This window comes from Podospora anserina, chromosome 5 (genome assembly GCF_000226545.1).
Source record: "Podospora anserina S mat+ genomic DNA chromosome 5, supercontig 10".
Taxonomy (NCBI): Eukaryota; Fungi; Ascomycota; class Sordariomycetes; order Sordariales; family Podosporaceae; genus Podospora; species Podospora anserina.
In genome coordinates this window covers 190,936-204,589 of record NW_001914849.1, presented here as the reverse complement: position 1 = coordinate 204,589, position 13,654 = coordinate 190,936, and the positions used below count along the sequence as shown (strand labels likewise).

Below are 13,654 nucleotides of genomic sequence, written 5' to 3'. Positions count from 1 at the left end.
TTAGCGTGCCTTTCCGGAGCTGATCGCGAAGTTATTTCAAATTGCTAATAGTCTAATACGACGTTGGTACGATTAGGAGGTTCATCTGAATGGAAGAGATGTCGTCTGGACTCGACGCTAGTGAGAACAATACCTATATTCTGCGGGCGGTTAGCCCGGACGAGAACCAATGCAGGTACTGGTGTGATTACATGCATTTATCACGGGTAGGTAAGGTACTCTGCTGTTTGGAGGGTTGCATTGGTGAGGCTGATCCCTTCCTCCAGGCCCAAATATTGGTTGACCGTGAAGGGTCTGGACCCCCACCGTTCACAAGTCGTAACTTGACAGGGGCTGATGATGCACGTCATGCCTTTCCGAGCAGGTCTCAGCCAGCCCAACGTCTTTCAGCCTCCCTGCTAAGCTTGTTTCGGATCGATTGAACCGTCTAAGTGAAGCTTGCAGCTATATGAGAAGCATGAGCATATCATCATGTCCACACGACAAGCTTCATCACCTTTGCCATCGCATTTACGAACAGCTATTATGTCCAGCCTGAACTTACACACCATGTACGAAGAGATAAACGCAACAAGTCTTGAGACGTCGACCACGTCTGAAATCATCTACCCAGTCGCTGTCCAACGAAACAGCGCCGCAATGGCGCTGGGGCCCAAGACCGCACTGCCAGTGGGCAGCACAGACCATTTACTCTTCAGATTGGAGAAGTAAGTATACCCGAAGCAAATAGGAACCAAAAGAGAGACTCCCCCTCACACCACTCTCAATTCCAGACTCTTCAGACCCACCAAGGATCTCGGTTCCGTCCTCACCACTTTCAACTACTTCCTCTATCTCTTGGCTTACTTCGACGCCAAAGCCCACAATTTCAAGTCGCAAGCCCTTTCCCTCGTCACCAAAAATGCCTCTATCGACGGTGCCCTCGCGGGGGCGACCGCCCACCCCGAGGGCTCAGCCTTTGCCAAACTGGGCGCGGTCGTCTACAACGCGCGCACGACCCTGCGCCTGTTCGGCCTGCTCCCCCTCTACGTGCGGGCGAGGAAGCTGATGAACGACTCGAAGGACATGGACAAGGTGCTCTGGGCCGTTTCTGCAGTCCAGTGCTCCCTGTTCACCATCTTCCAGTTCCTCGAGAACGTGGCGTTTCTCACCGAGAACGGTGTGCTGTCGTCCCGTGGCAGGGTGGGTCAGGCGGGCGGGCGTGTGGCGGCCACGTACAAGCTGGCGCATCGTGCCTGGTTCCTGGGCCATGTGTGAGACTTTGCCCGCTTGATGCGCGAGGCGCAGATCTTCTTCCGCAGGAAGCATATCGACAAGGACGACATTACTGAGGAGGAGGCCGTGAGGGCGTCCGAGTGGTACTACGACTGGATTCGCCCGCTGGCATGGCTGCCGATCGGCTGACAGCTCTCGGCGTGGACCGAGGACGGCATGTCGGGCAAGTTTAGCAACTTGGGACTTCGGGGCGTCGCCGGTGTCTTGGCTGATCTGAAGAGGACGGCTACGCTTTGGCATGCCACCAAGGAGGTTTGAGTCGCATCAGATTCACAGGCCCTTTGGGCATTCACTTCGCGCACCCCTACAGATATCGGCTCTAGTTGGGAGGCTTTGGGAATGACTTGTTCTGTCTATACTTTCTTCTTTGCTGGCAACTTTGTTCTGTTTCCCCTTCCAGTCTCAACCTTCTAGTTTGTACACAAATACTTAGTTTTATCTATATTCTTGGCTTTTCTCTGAAGTGTCCATCGACTTTGTCATCTCCAGTAGGTAGTTGCATCAGTGGCACATCCTCTTTCGTGTATGGACGCCAGTGGCAAGCCGGAATCATTCGATCGAAATCATCTTCTGGAAGCACCTTCGACTAACGTGGAGAGATGATTCTTCCCTCGACCATCCTGTATGCTTCACTTTGTCACGGAAGGGCAGTTCCAGGGTGGTCTCCATCGGGCTTGCCACTCAGAGTGCTCAGGGCCACGCCTGAGAACGAGAGATCAATAGTCAATCCAGACAGACGATAACCATTACTGAATCTGGAGTATGACCGCCGCTAGGAGGGCGCGTTCTCTTCAGCTGGGACGGAGTGGCGCTTATGCAGCTGTATCTCCGTGCCTGTTAAATGCGATATGACCTCGCTGCGCGTGGAAACCTGTTTTCTTGGTACCTAGGTAGTATAGAGGCTCCTCTAGTCTAGACCCGACGCTATCAAATTCAGGTGTGACCATTCCGACCATGATCGGCTTCTTGGCATACTCTCCCTGAGCTATTGGTCAATAGATGAGCTTGCGTGATTCATTTTCAGTGATATCGGAAAAGGGTGGGGGGATTGCTGCGGCGCTGGTGGCAATATTAGACGACCCGAGCCGCACGGTTCACTGGAAAGAGTAAGAGGTTCGTGCCGTTTAACGATTGCTGCAGATTGGGCAGGTTACATCCGTGATCCTGGCTATAAGACCTGGGATACTTTGGTCGTGACACACCCGAGTAGGTAAGGTGCTGGGGTTTTCTTTCAGCTGGTAACAGACTGGTGGAGGTCCCTGGCTTGAACAAAATCGGTCGGTCATATTGGATGAATTGAACACGTCTGGTACCTACCTACGTACCTTGCGCAGTCCAGCGCGCGATCAATTCTTACGTACGCAGAGCCTGGAAGACACATGATAGCAGCTCGAGGCTATATATACGATGGCACAGCAGAGCAGCAGTGCGCCCGCCGCTCACCAACTCTCGTGGTGGCTTACATGTAACCGGGCATCGTATAAAACACCTTTCATCGGGCTTGCTGCTTGTAAACGCAGATTTTCAAGCTTTCCCTTTGTATTCGACACAATTTGCCTTGCTTCATCACTATGCAGAAGAGAACCCAGAAGCCGTCGACTTACCCACCAAAGGACAACGTTGCAAAAAAGGTGAACAAGTCGATCACCAAGCGCTCTCTACAACCCCCCCAGCATAACAGCAAGCAGAAAACCACGCAGAACATCAGTCCAACCACCAAGGACATCAAGCAGAGCAATAACCGGAACTCTAAGCGCAGCAATAATGCTGGCAATGCCAAAAAGCAAGGTAAGCCGTCCAGCTGCTCATCGCCCGCCCCCCGCCTTCCTGTCACATTTCATGAAACTGATTTTTCCTTACCTAGCCTTGGCCTACTTTGTCAACGAGGTAGAATTGCCCAATGGCATAACGCACCTGCCACCTGCCACACCCCCCCCTAACTTTGACGAGCTGGGGAAGGCTGAGCCAGCATTTCTATTTCAAGGTTTGTTCGACCGGCCACCAGTACCGATTCGAATCACTTACAATGAACATCATCAGATGGCTTCATGGTCGACGGAGATCAAACTTCCATCTCCCCATACACGTGGGGAGGTGTTCCAGCTTCGGCTAAGACGGGGAAAACAACAAGATCGAATGCGCCTGTCTGGCCCTTGGTATTTTCTTTTCTGGCAGACCCTAGTGATGCGGACGCACCACTCAAGAGCAAAATCGCCATAGTCCGAGAGAAACGGTCGGACGAGGGAGAAGTCGTCAACAAAGTAAGTACCTATAGAGCTCCCTATTATGCACTCCGTTTGTGTTGACCGTTTTACCAGGATTACTCTTACAGCTTGTTCACGTATGGGGATGCTTCTCAAGAGTCAAGTCTCAAATACGTGTGCTCTGGAAGCCGCCAGTCTGTCAGTCCAGGTGGTCACCTGATAACCAATACCTTCATCCCGCTCGAAATCTTGAACACCAGGCTCTGCGGTGATTGGCCAGAGCGCCAGCAGGCATACATGAGAGACTGGCTGACGTTTTGCGGTTATATTGTCGGCCTCGAAGCGGAAAGACCCCCTAACGAACGACGCCACCCCAAGAACTTCTTGCCAGATGCCCTTTTGCCCCAGTATCAGAACCTTGAACACCTGAGAAGCATGCTAGTGGACTGGAACGGATCGCACTTGGTAGCCCGGGACAGTGCCGGGAACATCTCGAACATCGGCGCCAAATTCTTGTACGAACTGTTATTCGACAACAATATGCAATTGATGTCTGCGTCGAATCTAGCAAGGCATATTTTCAAGAGGTGGTGCCGTATGTCCAACCTGGAAATCTTCAGCCCCCTTTTCAGTGCTAACACAGCTGCAGTTGTTGCTCATAGCGCCGCCTCCTTGGCAAAGGAACCATTCTCTGTCAAGGCGCGGTACTGGAAGATTCCCAAAGACGTCATTTTGGTCGACAGAGTGGTGCTGGTGTATGACATGGTGCCTGGATTGTGGTTGTGGGACGTCCACAGTACAATTCTGGACGATGACAAACTCTCTGAGGGCCTGAAAAAGGTTTTGAAACTTTTCTGCGATGTCAACCACAGGAGTCAAGTCAGGGACCTTTGGCGGGAATTCATGGCTTTAGTTCTTAAAGCACATGCAGCCCCCCCTGACACCGCGCAGCCCATAACAGCCCGACTCCTACGCCCCGACGACAACCTGCAGCATATGGTACTACTTGGTTCTCATCCTCAAGGCTACTACAACACGTACATTCGGAGAGATCATCTGGCATCGTTAATTTCGAATGGTTATACATGGGGTAAGGGCCGTCTATTTCCCGAGCGTTTATCGCTTAATCAAATCGTGCCTTTGCCTAAAGGCCAAAGACTAACACAAGCGAATGACTTTCAATGTACGACAACGACGATTTCCAACACAAACATCAAGATTGCAGGCAACTGGCCCAGGATACGAACTCAGAATGCTGTCATGGAGAATGTTAGTGCGAACGAGGCAAGCCACCTACCTACATGCATCTCCCATCGCCACCCAGACATGGCTAACTCGGAATAGATCGCCTCTAACATATGGCGCAATGACCCTACATTGGGTCCACGGTCAGCCGAGGTAGGCACTCCCGGTCGGGAAAAAGGGAGAGGAGACTGCTATGACAACAGAAACTAACACCCCGTGACCTAGTGGCTTCATCGCTCTGCTTACTCATTTGGAGGCAGCGGCAACCCAGACTCGGCACAAGAGCCGGAAAACCTGGTCTTTGGGACATTTGAGGCAAACACCGAGATGCTCAGGTTGGCAGCCCGGACTTCCTTGTCACTTCCGCACAGCCCGAGTATCAATGCTGACAGGTTCTGCAGATTCGAGTCGTATCTGAAGCGAATCGCCGACGAGGGTGGAACGAAGGTGATCCTGGAAACTGAAGTGAAACGGGACAACAGCCGACTCGGCGGTGACAAATATGTACGATGGCTCACGCCGCAACTCTTTTACCGGTGGTACCTTGACCTCAACCAGATCTGCGGCTTCCAGGCCCTGAATAACGCGCAGGATGTAGCACGGGCAGTCAGCAGAGACAAGACTTTCAACCTCTTCTCTCGGGGCCACCCCATGCTGTTCGAGGTGGAGGTCGATGAGACTTTTGATGGGATGCTGGCAACCGCATCAGAAGATATCAAAATCTTAGTGGCCCTGTTTCTCTTCTCTCAGTCCGGGCTGGCGGCTGCTTACACCATCAACACCATGATACCGAGCCGACTCTAGATTCTACATAGGCAGCTGGAGACTGGGCTCAAACTAATACTCGTTTCGGATGACGCTAGGTTGTCAGTGGAAGGGATGGAGGCTGTGGTTTTCTGCAGCTGTTAATTGAGGATATTTTTCTGTTTCTGTTTTTGCTTTTATTACTTTCTATTTTTGATTTCGTTTGTTCAATATCTAGCTTGAAAAAACTACTCCTTATTTTTACTTTTATAACCAAACAACATGGACTGTATCACCACCTTTTTAAGGTGCCTTGATACCTTATTTCTGTCTAGGGAGGTAAGGTACCTAAGTGTGAACATCCTCCCTAAGTGGGACTCCTGGATCAGACGGAAGAGCCAGCGATGAATCGCTGGAACTGGACATTTTGGGTTGTGAATGCTTTTCATAGCACTCGGGGTCTCGATGCTATGCAATACACTGCCAATAGCAACTTCGTCACATACGTCAGGTATGTACGGCAATCTTTTCTATAAGGTAGGTAGTATTCCCGTTTTTCACTTCGCAAACTATAGAGGTACACAGTTCTTTTTAAGTGTATTGATGGCTCAGGAGCTGCCTGGTCATAATCAGTAGAGCCTGTTTATATCCGTGCCCAAGCCGCTTAGGCATCGATGACAGACACGTGTAATCTGATAACTCGCGGTCTCAAGTCAGTTTCTTCTTCCTCTCCTCCTCCCTCAACACCATCTCCATCTTCTTCAACCCAATCAAGCGATACAGCACAAAGTCCAAAATCCACTCCCCGAAGAATGTACTGGCCCAAACACCCTTGCTCCAACCCCCAGCCCAGAACCAATCGGCTCTGCCAAACCAAGACCGCAAGATCAACGGCCACTCAGGTTTAAGCGCATTGGCCACCAGCTTCTTGGCATAGTCCTCCGTCCTGACCGTGGCATTGTTCTGGCTGAACGTCAACCTCTTCTCAAAGATCTCCTTCACCCTCTGATAAATGCTCCCCTCAGGCAGCGTGCGATGGGTCTTGCTGGCAATCTGGCTCCTCACAGTACCAGTCATGCCAACGGTAACCCTCACCCCGAAAGGCTTGAGCTCCAACCGCAGAGTGCGCGAGTAAGACACAACCGCACCCTTGGAGGCGCAGTAGACAGAGCCAAAGACGTAGGGGGTGATGGCAGCCAGAGAAGCAATGTTGATGATCAAGCCCTTGGCGTTGATAAGCAAGTCGGAAAAGGCAGCGCACATGGCCATGACACCGAAAACGTTGGTCTCAAAGGTCTCGCGGACGTCGTCAATGTCGATGTCGGTGGCAGGGTGTGTGTGGGTGCGGCCGGCGTTGTTGACAAGGATGTCGAGCTTGCCGCCGGTGAGGGCCGAGACTTGGGAGTGGCAGGTCTTGATGCTGTCCGACTTGGTGACGTCGAGGGCGAGGGTGGACATGCCCATGGCGCCGAGGTCAGCCAGAACCGCCGGGTTGCGGGCCGTGGCAATGACATGCACACCTAGATTGATTTGTTAGCAAAACTGTCCCGAGAATCTGAATTCCCCATAACATCGGGTTCACTGACCCTTGGAGTGGAATTCCAGGCACAGCGCATGGCCGATGCCTCCAGGGGTGCATCTTGACGTTGGGGTCCAATGTCAGCAAATGAGCTTTCACGGGCTTCCCGCTGTGGTTGGTACTCGGGCCTGTTGGTCCTGTTGGTCCTGTTGGGGCCCGCAGACCAGCAGCAGACGCAATGAAGGGTCAGGGAAACGTACCCGGTGATGAGCACCGTCTTTTGTCCAGGCTGTGGTCCCATTTTCGTATGCTTGTGATGGGTGTCAATGGGAGTTGCGGGTTGAGCAGATGTTGTTCACGATCTTCTCGAACCCCGCCATCGACCGGAATTGGGTTTGACTTGGTCACCGAGGTGAGAGTGACCCCACTTTCACATACCGGGGCGCTCGCGACACAGGGTTAGGGTCGGGCAGCAATATCGGATGGCAAGAACAGGCAGCTAACATTTGACAAGAAGAAACGTCGTTTTTACGGGTGTTCTAGAAGCTGAATCTTCTCAAATCAGGTACCTAACGATTGTTATCCCATCCGGCTTAGAAACAAGAAGAAGATGATTCGCTGTCAACCCCACAATATGGAAAGCTGGCGCGTATGTCCGAAGGTCACAGGCGGTTTTCGTTGCAGGGCCTTATCGATAGGCTAGTGCTGTGGCGGGATCTAAAAAACTCGCTGCGGGATTGCGGGTCGATAGAAGCCCTGCATTTATGGTTTCTAGCTAAGACTATAAAAGTCAAAGATCTCCACAACTTACTCACATCCGATTCGCCTGTCCAAACGCATCTCTCGTCGAAGAGGAAAGGTCTATCTTATCAAATCACGTATATGGTGTTCAAAGTGCTCAATTCTGGTATTGTGTGTGAGAAGAGGCCCACCCCCCAGGGTGGCCCGGAGGGACCCGGTAATATACCCTCTGCTAAGGCCCCTATTTTCACATCTATTTATTCTAACACACCCCCCAGCCACCACCTTGCCAAAGGTATGGGTGCCTACTTTTGAAGCCCTGATTTTTCCACACACTCCCGTAATCCCGTAATAATCCCGTAATAATATAGTATAATAGGATACTCTTTAGCATCGCTTTCCTACTCTTTAGCTATTACTTCCGCTCCATTACCGGCCCGGTATATACTTAAACCCGCTCCCTAAGCTCTCTGGTATTCTGGCTTACTAGCTTTTTAGCTCCATTATAGGCCTATTTCGAAAAGCTCTTTCTTCCTTGCCGGGCTCTTTAGCTTCCTTAGCTTTATAGTAAATAGCCTTTTTCACTATATACCTCCGCTTTATTAAGCTTATTCCTTACCGGGTACTCTAGATCCTTAGCTTTTATTAGCTTATGGGTTTTGATAGTAGGTAGGTTAGTTAGCTAGTAGGTTTATTATATAATAGTGGTGTTAATTACTTAAAGGTATAGTTAATTGCTTAATTGAGTAGTATGGTTAATTTAGTAGTTATTTAAGTAGGGTAGTATAGTTGCCTACTTATAAAGGTAGGTTTTAGTTATTAAGTAAATACTATAGTTACTGGCTTGCCTAAGTAATGTGGTTACCGGCTCGGTTAAGTAGTAATGACTGCCCGGTTTACCTAACGGGCTTATTAACTAAGTGCCTAGGAAGGTTTTAAATTAGTTAAATAACTTAGTACCTAAGTAGGTCTTTAATAAGGTACCTAAATAGGATTTTTACGGTTTACTTAATAGCTTTATTAAATAGTATAGTTACCGGCCTACTTAAATAGTAGTAACTTATTACAACCCTAGTATAGGACGGTTGTGGGGCCACGGGAATAAGGGGCCAATCGGGAAAACGTATAGGGGAGCTAATTACAGTAAAGGAAAAGTGATCAGTGTAATTAGGGCACTAAGTAGACTAAGCAAAGTAATCAGTATAATCAAGGCACTGAGCGGACTGAGTAGAGTAATTAGTGTAATCAGGGCATTAAGCAGACTAAGTAGAGGTGATCAGTAGCCTTAGGAGACTAATTACGGCTTAGTATAAGGACTATATATACGGAGGAATTGGCTAGTATAGATAGATAGTTCCGTAGTATATAATTTAAGCTTATATTTATAGTATTTTATATTTATATCGAAATATTTTATTATATACTATTTAGCTATACCGAACTAATTATTAGAAATTACTTTTAACCTATATCCCTTTTAAAGGTTTTATATAAGAGGTTCGTTATTGTTAGCTGGTAAGCCCTAATAGGCCTATAATATAGAACCTATACTAGGTTGCTGTAAAATACAGCAGTGCGCAAGCGGAAGCGGAAGAATACGACGGCAGTGCCGAAGGAAGGTAAAGCACTGTAATATAGTGAGGTATAAGGAATAAGAATAGCCTTTATTGCCTTTGGCTTTGGCCTTTAGGCCTTAGCCTTAACTCTAAACTTTTGCCCTTGAGGAGAGAAAGAAGAGAACTATTCTACAGGAGAGGAGAGGTCTATATATAGGCCTTCGTAGGCCTACTGTGGGTCCTGTGGGCCCTGGAAGCCCCTATACTATTTTAGGTATTTAGTGGGCTTAGGTGAGTCTAGTGCAAACTCACGGAAATCTATCGAACCTTCGGTAGTGAGGGTGCCCTGTAAATTATACCATTATGGCAACTTACTACGTAAGCCTGTAGCCACTTTAGAAGGTTCCAGTAGCCTATTGGCTAAGCCTCAGGCCACAGTAGCCCTATAGGCCTTCAAGGGTCCCTTGTAAAGAATATTCCAAAAGGATCTAAGCCGGGAAGTTCCGTTACTGCTTATAGCAGTACTGCCCACTGTAATATCAATCTGTAGGGCAGTAAATAGGGCACTTAGTAGTACCTACACGTTAACAAGTTCTTACCTTAATAATTTAGAGAGAATAAAGTATAATCGGTACCCGTTATATAGAATACGCGTAATTAAAATGGATTATTTTACGGTTAACTTTTTATACCGGGAAGTATATAAAGGATTTTAAGAGGAGAGATCGAGCTAAATATAAAACGATATATATATTTAATTTCGGTTACTAAAGGAATATAGAGATTTTAAGAGCTCTAGCTAAATATAAAAACGATATATATATTTAATAGAATTAAGATTACTTTACGTTTACTAAAAAGCTTTAACCGATCTAATTTAATCCCAATATAAATAAAACTTTATAACGTACATTATCAGCGAGTGACCCATATCAGCGAGTGACCCACCTCCCACCACACCCTGACAAACTATCCTTAATTACACTACATCAACACAAGGAATTAACTATAATTACATCAGAAACAGCTGAATCAGATGCTTCTGCAGCCTCCTGGTAAGTGCGCGCATTATGGCCAGGCTTACCGCATATACCATAGCACAGAACCTTCGTACGAGCCCCCCCTAGATTACTACTATCCGGCTACGTTTCTTACACTCCCTCCCTATCCACGGCCTTCTGATCCAGTAGATCCTATGCCTCTTATATAGTAAGTGACCCTCCAAGCCTCACGCGTATTTTTTTTAGCTCTCTGGCATTTGCTTAGTACCTCATTAGCCTTATGGAGCGAAGAGACCTCTGCCTGTAAGAGGGCTACTTGGTACATTACAGCCGTTATACTTTTAGCAAGCTAGTCCACTGCAGCCAACATCGAAGTCGGGGAGTTATTTTAATAATTAGTAATTTAAGTTTTAATAAGTATTAACTATAAATCGGTTTCTCGGGGGTTATACGGTGTGACGAACCCCTGTACAGAACCTCTGAAAGGGATACTGGTTGAAGGTAACTTCTGACAATTGGTTCGGTGCAGCTAAACAGTGCACAACAAGATGTCTCAATGTAAACACTAGATACCGTGAATACAAGCTTGAATTGCATACTGCGGAACTGTCTATCTACACCAGCCAGTTCCTCCGTATATATAGACCCTGTGCCAAGCCTGGCACTGTCCTGGATCGATTGACTCGACCATCGATCCTATCGATACTGTCCCTTTTGGGATTGACTCTTCTGGATCGATCCTCGATCCCAATGATCCTGCTCTAATTGGTCCTCGCTCCTGTACTAATGATTGGCCCGTGGTGCGCCCCGCGCCCCACCAAAGTGTCAAGCCGTGACAAAAGTGCAAAGATGTCGCGTCGCGTAGAAAGTGGGTCACTCGCTGATATGGGTCACTCGCTGATAATGTACGTTATTAAGTAGGGCGGTACCTAGATTTTATAGTCAGTAGACGGATCTAGACTCTATATTTCGAGCACCTTAATATACGGTCCTGCTCCCAGACCGCAACCAAGACTTTTTTCTTCTAGAAGTTATAGCTTTAATGAGAAATTTTACTATTTCGCAAAGCCCTGCAAAGTCCGGTGTTAATTTCATTGGCATGATCCTTTAGCACACGCTGCTCGTATTTCTTCTTGATTATACGAGACAGCTCCTATGATGATTTGACTGTAGTAACTAAGCCCGCGAGAGCGGCAGCTAATGCCAAGGAACTAGGAAGGTATGCGGCCATGAGTCTTGATAAGGTAGGTATAATATAAGGTACCTAGGTATATAAGACGGGCATGAGTCTCATGCTAAGTAGGTAGGTGTTTTATATAATTAGACCGTCAGTTTTATTTGGGAATGATTCCATTTAAACTGTTCAATTTGGACATTCTGAAATGCGATCGTAGCCTCCAGTCTGCTGACAGGGGAGGGGGGTGGCACAGGCAGTCTAAGTACACACCCCACCAAAATCCAAAAGGGCAACGCATTTCCCTCGACCAGGAAGAACACCAATGGCGACAATGCCAGCGACGGTCAAGACATCGCTCCCAACAGTGACACGCCCCAATGTTCAGCAGAGAAACGGAGTGAGGAGGCCCCTGTCGTACTTCAAGTGGGCATGGCTGTTGTGGACACACGCAATAAGTGGCCTCTGGGCCGTGCTATTAAAATCTGCTTCTTGGATGGTCTCAGTGACACTCATGCCATGGTCGAAGAGGCCGCCCGAGAATGGGAACGTTGCGTCAATTTGCGATTTGAATTCGGTCACCCGGAATGGAACTCTGATGTTCGTATTTCATTTCACCCCATCCACGCTCGCCATGGCATAGGGTCCTCGTGGTCTGGCTTCGGAACCGATGCTCTGACGTCTTCTTATGCATGCAACATGTATCTGGATGTTCAGTACAGAGCATTGACGCGCGGCACAGTGCTCCATGAGTTTGGACATCTCCTGGCTTTCGATCATGAACATCAGTCTCCTAAATCAATCATTCAATGGAACAAGACGGCTGTCGCAATGGAACTCCGACACAGAACGTCCCGCTTTCTGGAAGACAACTACTTCCACACCTTTCAAGGCCCTGATATTGAATGTACAGCTTTTGATCCCAACAGCATCATGATGTACGGTATTCCTGCGAGGTGGACGCTGAATTGGCAGACGTACCACAATCCTACTGTTCTTTCCGAATTGGACAAATCTTTCGCCGCTCAACAGTACCCATTCCCACCACCTAGCCAACCAACACCACCACCACAGCAAGTAGCACTACCTCGCGTATGGGAAGTGGCTTGCTATTGCGGAGACACGCTCAGCCAACCGTATAACTTTCGTCAGCGCAGGGTTTGCCGATGTCAACAATCGGTCAAGGCCTGATGCAGCCTTCAGGGGCCTTGTCATGGGGTACTGCGGGCTGAGAGTGCCCAAGACACTGAGCATGGCCGAGCGAGCACTTCAACCTGTTATGACTCGGTGGACTAGACTTTGCAATAGAAATTAAAACAGTTGTGCATCCCCTCTCGTCAGTGATATCCCATCACCGGTTATGTGAGCTATCTGTGTTTAACATTTTACCGAATTGGCTATCATACCCCTTTGCTCTGTTATCATTATTCTCACGAGGTCTCGTAAACATGATTTGTCAGTCTTCTTACCTACCTCAGATAAGAAAATTAGTAGATTCCAGGATTCAAGGGAAGTGTACAGCCAGAGAGCTGCTATTCGAATGGTCACCCAACTGAATCGTTGGCTCACATCTAGTTAGCTAGCCACAGCAGCACAGTCGGTGCAGCACTGATGCACTAGGGAGGTAGGTAGAATGAAGATGGTGTGCTGGTTACTTACTACCACGCGGCGTCAAGGCAACGATGACAGCCCTTCCTGCCTGGTGCTCCCAAAGAAAAATGACAGGTTAGGGACGGTTGCGGGTGGATATACCGACTGAGACAAAGGGGTTTGATGATAAGAAGGTTGTTGTTGAGGCTACGGACTTGAATTTGCAGGTTTATTCAACCAATGTTGTGACGAGCAAGACGTCAGATCCCGACGCGGCAAAGCCTACAGCGGCTGAAGAAAAAATACCACTGGAAACCCTGTCGTTAGCGGCACTTCAACCCATATCACTTCAGTACCTACCTGAGCACTGCCTATCTTATTCGTGGACAAACAAAGTCATTGTTTCTCTGTGTCTCATCGCGAAATGTGACAGGCCCTCGGAGAACCTTCTCGTCAAGTAAATGAAGGATAAACATGCGTCATATCTTTGTTGCATGTGACCAAGGCCTCATAAGTGTTTGCTGCGTTTACAAAATTCTTCTGAGTCTTTCCCGGGATGGTCTGGCAGCTTCTACTCCAACGGATTTTAGTTCCAGTGTCTTGAA

At 48.3% G+C, this 13,654-nt stretch overlaps 4 protein-coding genes across 4 annotated transcripts; 3 read left to right on the top strand and 1 right to left on the bottom strand.

The window, feature by feature from the left end:
• Positions 1-525: 525 nt before the first annotated feature.
• On the top strand, positions 526-1,257 carry PODANS_5_10805 (uncharacterized protein; the record flags this gene model as incomplete). Its single annotated transcript, XM_001905594.1, has 2 exons — positions 526-707; positions 774-1,257. 2 exons carry the CDS (start codon positions 526-528, stop codon positions 1,255-1,257), a joined length of 666 nt encoding a protein of 221 aa, XP_001905629.1.
• Positions 1,258-3,776: 2,519 nt separating this feature from the next.
• Positions 3,777-5,528, top strand: PODANS_5_10800 (uncharacterized protein; the record flags this gene model as incomplete). Its single annotated transcript, XM_001905593.1, has 4 exons — positions 3,777-4,761; positions 4,822-4,877; positions 4,950-5,059; positions 5,126-5,528. The coding sequence occupies 4 exons, from the start codon at positions 3,777-3,779 to the stop codon at positions 5,526-5,528; spliced, it is 1,554 nt and encodes a 517-aa protein (XP_001905628.1).
• A 648-nt stretch (positions 5,529-6,176) lies between these two features.
• On the bottom strand, positions 6,177-7,288 carry PODANS_5_10790 (uncharacterized protein; the record flags this gene model as incomplete). The annotated part of the gene is made up of 3 exons (XM_001905592.1): positions 6,177-6,988; positions 7,055-7,107; positions 7,248-7,288. 3 exons carry the CDS (start codon positions 7,286-7,288, stop codon positions 6,177-6,179), a joined length of 906 nt encoding a protein of 301 aa, XP_001905627.1.
• Positions 7,289-11,891: 4,603 nt separating this feature from the next.
• PODANS_5_10780 (uncharacterized protein) lies at positions 11,892-12,650 on the top strand (the record flags this gene model as incomplete). Its single annotated transcript, XM_001905591.1, has 1 exon — positions 11,892-12,650. One exon carries the CDS (start codon positions 11,892-11,894, stop codon positions 12,648-12,650), a length of 759 nt encoding a protein of 252 aa, XP_001905626.1.
• Between the last annotated feature and the right edge of the window lie 1,004 nt (positions 12,651-13,654).